Source organism: Cenococcum geophilum (genome assembly GCF_001692895.1).
Source record: "Cenococcum geophilum 1.58 unplaced genomic scaffold K441scaffold_26, whole genome shotgun sequence".
In the NCBI taxonomy this organism is placed as follows: Eukaryota; Fungi; Ascomycota; class Dothideomycetes; order Gloniales; family Gloniaceae; genus Cenococcum; species Cenococcum geophilum.
Genome location: NW_027137584.1, coordinates 298,043 through 301,534, shown reverse-complemented (window position 1 = coordinate 301,534; position 3,492 = coordinate 298,043). Strand labels below are relative to the sequence as shown.

Below are 3,492 nucleotides of genomic sequence, written 5' to 3'. Positions count from 1 at the left end.
CTTCCCGCTTACCACTAAAAGGTACGTCCTAAAGTTAAGTCGCTTTTTAAAACAACTATATTACAGGATCTCGTTAAATATATTAGATGTTATAAATCCTAACTCTTAAAATCGTAGTATAACCGTTAACTGCCGCCTTTAGTAGAAAGGTTAATAGGCTAATACTTAAGTCCTAATTAATATAGGAGCTAGCGGTATAGAATTTATTAATAAAATCTTTATATAAGACAATAGGTTTACCCTAATACCCCTTAACCGGTATATTAACGTATTTAGATTTAATGGTAAACGACTATCTTAGGCCGTATTACTTATATAGCGGCCCTAAAACTCTAATACCTAAACTATAAAAAATTAATTAAGCTCTTTATAACTACCTTAGGTTACCTAGCAATCCTTAGATAATCCTAGATAAAGCTATATAAGGTAACTATTAATTAAGATAACCTCAAGCTTCTATTTACCGCCTCCCATTACAAGTAGAAGTGCCTTATAACTCGCTACTTAGACCCTAAACCAAAATCTAAAAAATCTACTAAGATCTATTAGTCTAAAATTTCTACCAATGCCTACTCTATACCTAAGAAGTCTACCCAATTCTACCTACTTAAGAATTCTACCGAATTCCACTAACGTAAGATTTCTGCCAACGTTAACTAGGGACTTAGAAATCCTACTAAACTATATAAAACAATCCTAATTACTACGTCACCCTAAACCAAGTAGAAGTTTAAGCTTGGCATATAAAAGTACTAGAAGAACTAGTATTTTACTATAAAAATGATGCTTAAAGAACCTAAACCTAAATCTAATACTAACTCCGCACCTAATACTAAACCTAAACCTAAATAAGAGACTATATAAAAAACTAAGGATAATCTAAGCTCGCCTAACACCTTAGATATCTATATAATTAGAGCTACCCTAGTAGCATAACTCGCCAAAAAACCTAAATATATAATTTTTGCTGTTATAATGGCTAATATTAAGAAAGCCTTAGCACTAAAGAAGTATACTAACCCTACCACAAAGGTACTAGTAGAGTATTATTACCGCCTAGATATATTCTTATAAAAGGAAGTTAATAAGCTACTAGAACATTAACTATACGACTATAAGATTATACTTAAAGGAGGAAAGTAACCTAGATTTGGACCCCTATACGGAATATCCCAAAACAAACTCTAAGTATTATAGAAGTATTTAGATAAGAACCTAAGTAAAGGATTTATTAGAGCAAGCTCTTTACCTATAGCTATACTAGTAATCTTTATTAAAAAACCTAATAGCGGTCTACGCTTCTATATAGACTACCAAGCTCTTAACGCTGTTACCATTAAAAACTAATATCCAATCCTGTTAATACAAGAGACGCTAAACCGATTAAGTAAAGCTCGCTTCTATATAAAGCTTAATATTATCTCTATATTTAACCGCCTCTATATTATAAAAGGAGATAAATAGCTTACTGCTTTCCGCACCCGATATAGATTATTTAAATACTTAGTAACTCCGTTTAGCCTTAAAAACGCCCTAAGCTCGTTTTAACATTATATAAATAACACCTACGCCCCTACCTGGATATCTTCTATACTACTTATATTAATAATATTCTAATATACAGCAATAACCTAACTAAATATTGGAAATACGTTAACCTTATTCTATAAGCCCTATACGGGGCCGGTCTATAATTAGATATAGATAAATACAAGTTTTATAAAACGGAAGTCCTATACCTTAGGGATCGTTCGGTTGCAACTTTATATTGAATATGGAGGCTCCATATTGTAACCGAAATGGAGCTCAAATCTGAATATGAGGTGGTCGTTTGGTAAATCTGACGACTTTTGAATATGGAGCTCCTCCATATCGGTAAGCGCGGCAAATTTGCAAGCTATACCGTATACAGTAGTTGAAATGAGACTCTTGGCACCGTTTCAATATGGAGCCTCGAGCTCCTGCCCCATATTCCATATTGATTCTGGAGCTCTCGCATACACGCCAAAGTAACGACTTCTTATAATATAGCGACTCAACATGCCCCAATCGTAATACTGCTGTCGCATTTACAAGTCTTATGTAATATTATTATCTTATTAACCTTTATAATCGCGATAAGCTTATTTCTGGGGGCGTCGCGGGCGTTGCAGGCGTCGCAAGCGTCGCAGTAGCTCTACTACAGCTCCTACGGGAGGTTGCCGCAGGTGTAGAAAAGGTCGACCGGCGAGAGGGTATTGGCCGTGGAGGAGGCTCCATTGCTACACCAAAGCAGGGAGTTGCGATAGAGGCCTGGTGGCAGAGGGACTCAAATCGACCACCAAAATCAATGACCTATTGTGCGGAGTCAAATATGGAGCCTCATCTGGAGGCTTACCGAACGATCGACTCATTTACAGATTCAACCGAGCCACGGTGGTAGCCGCCACTAATTACAAAACGGGCGACACTAAACGACGCACAGATTGAACAGATTATGATGTGGACCTCATTTGCAACCGAACGATCCCTTAGACTTCTTATCTCTATAAATGGCATACGAATAGACCTAAAGAAAGTTAAAGTAATTATAAACTGGCAAGAACCCGAGAATGTTAAGAATATAAGAGCCTTTATAGGATTTACTAATTTCTACTAATAGTTTATTAATAACTTCTTCGCCCTAGTTTTACCCCTTATAGCTCTAACCTAAAAGGACAAAGCCTTTATCTTTAATAAGGAATATAAGAAAGCCTTCGCCTATTTAAAGGTTATATTTACTACTACGCCTATATTCTAACACTTTAACCTAAACTAAATAAGCGTTATAGAAGCTAATTCGTTTAACTACGTTACTAGAGGCATTCTGTCTTAATATAATAAAGATGGAGTATTGCACCCTATAGTATACTTCTTAAAACGACTAAGCCCAGCTAAATATAACTACAAGATCTACGATAAGGAATTATTAGCTATTATTAGATATTTTAAATAATAGCGACCTAAACTAGAAGGCGCTAGATTCCTAATTAAGGTCCTTAGCAACTATAAGAACCTATAATACTTTATAACCATAAAATAGCTAAGCCATTGTTAGGCCTATTAGTTAGAATACCTATCTTATTTCTAATTCTTAATTATATACTGCCTAGGCGCCTAAGGCTAGAAGCCTAATACCTTAACCTAACGCTTATAGGACGCGCCAGTACTAGAAGAAGCGCGCTTTTACTAAAATTAAACTCTACTTCGCCCTAAACTATTTAATCCTCCTACTAAAGATCTTATGGTATGCGTTTTTAAAATAACCAACTAATTAATTAAATAGATTATAATTAATAAGTACCTAAATAACAAGTTTATCTAAGAGACGCTTAAGCTAATATAAGATAGCATTAGACGCTCTAAAAGGATTTTTTAAGTAAATATAAAGCTTGCGGAGACCGCTTATACTACTAAAACCGCCTAGTTATACCTAACTATAACAAACTTAAGCTTAAGCTCCTTAAATACGTA

The 3,492-nt window shown here is 34.9% G+C and overlaps 1 protein-coding gene across 1 annotated transcript; it reads left to right on the top strand.

The window, feature by feature from the left end:
• Window positions 1-2,435: 2,435 nt before the first annotated feature.
• Window positions 2,436-2,638, top strand: K441DRAFT_722754 (uncharacterized protein; the record flags this gene model as incomplete). The annotated part of the gene is made up of 1 exon (XM_067654075.1): window positions 2,436-2,638. Exon 1 carries the CDS (start codon window positions 2,477-2,479, stop codon window positions 2,636-2,638), a length of 162 nt encoding a protein of 53 aa, XP_067502958.1. The 5' UTR covers window positions 2,436-2,476.
• Window positions 2,639-3,492: the final 854 nt, after the last annotated feature.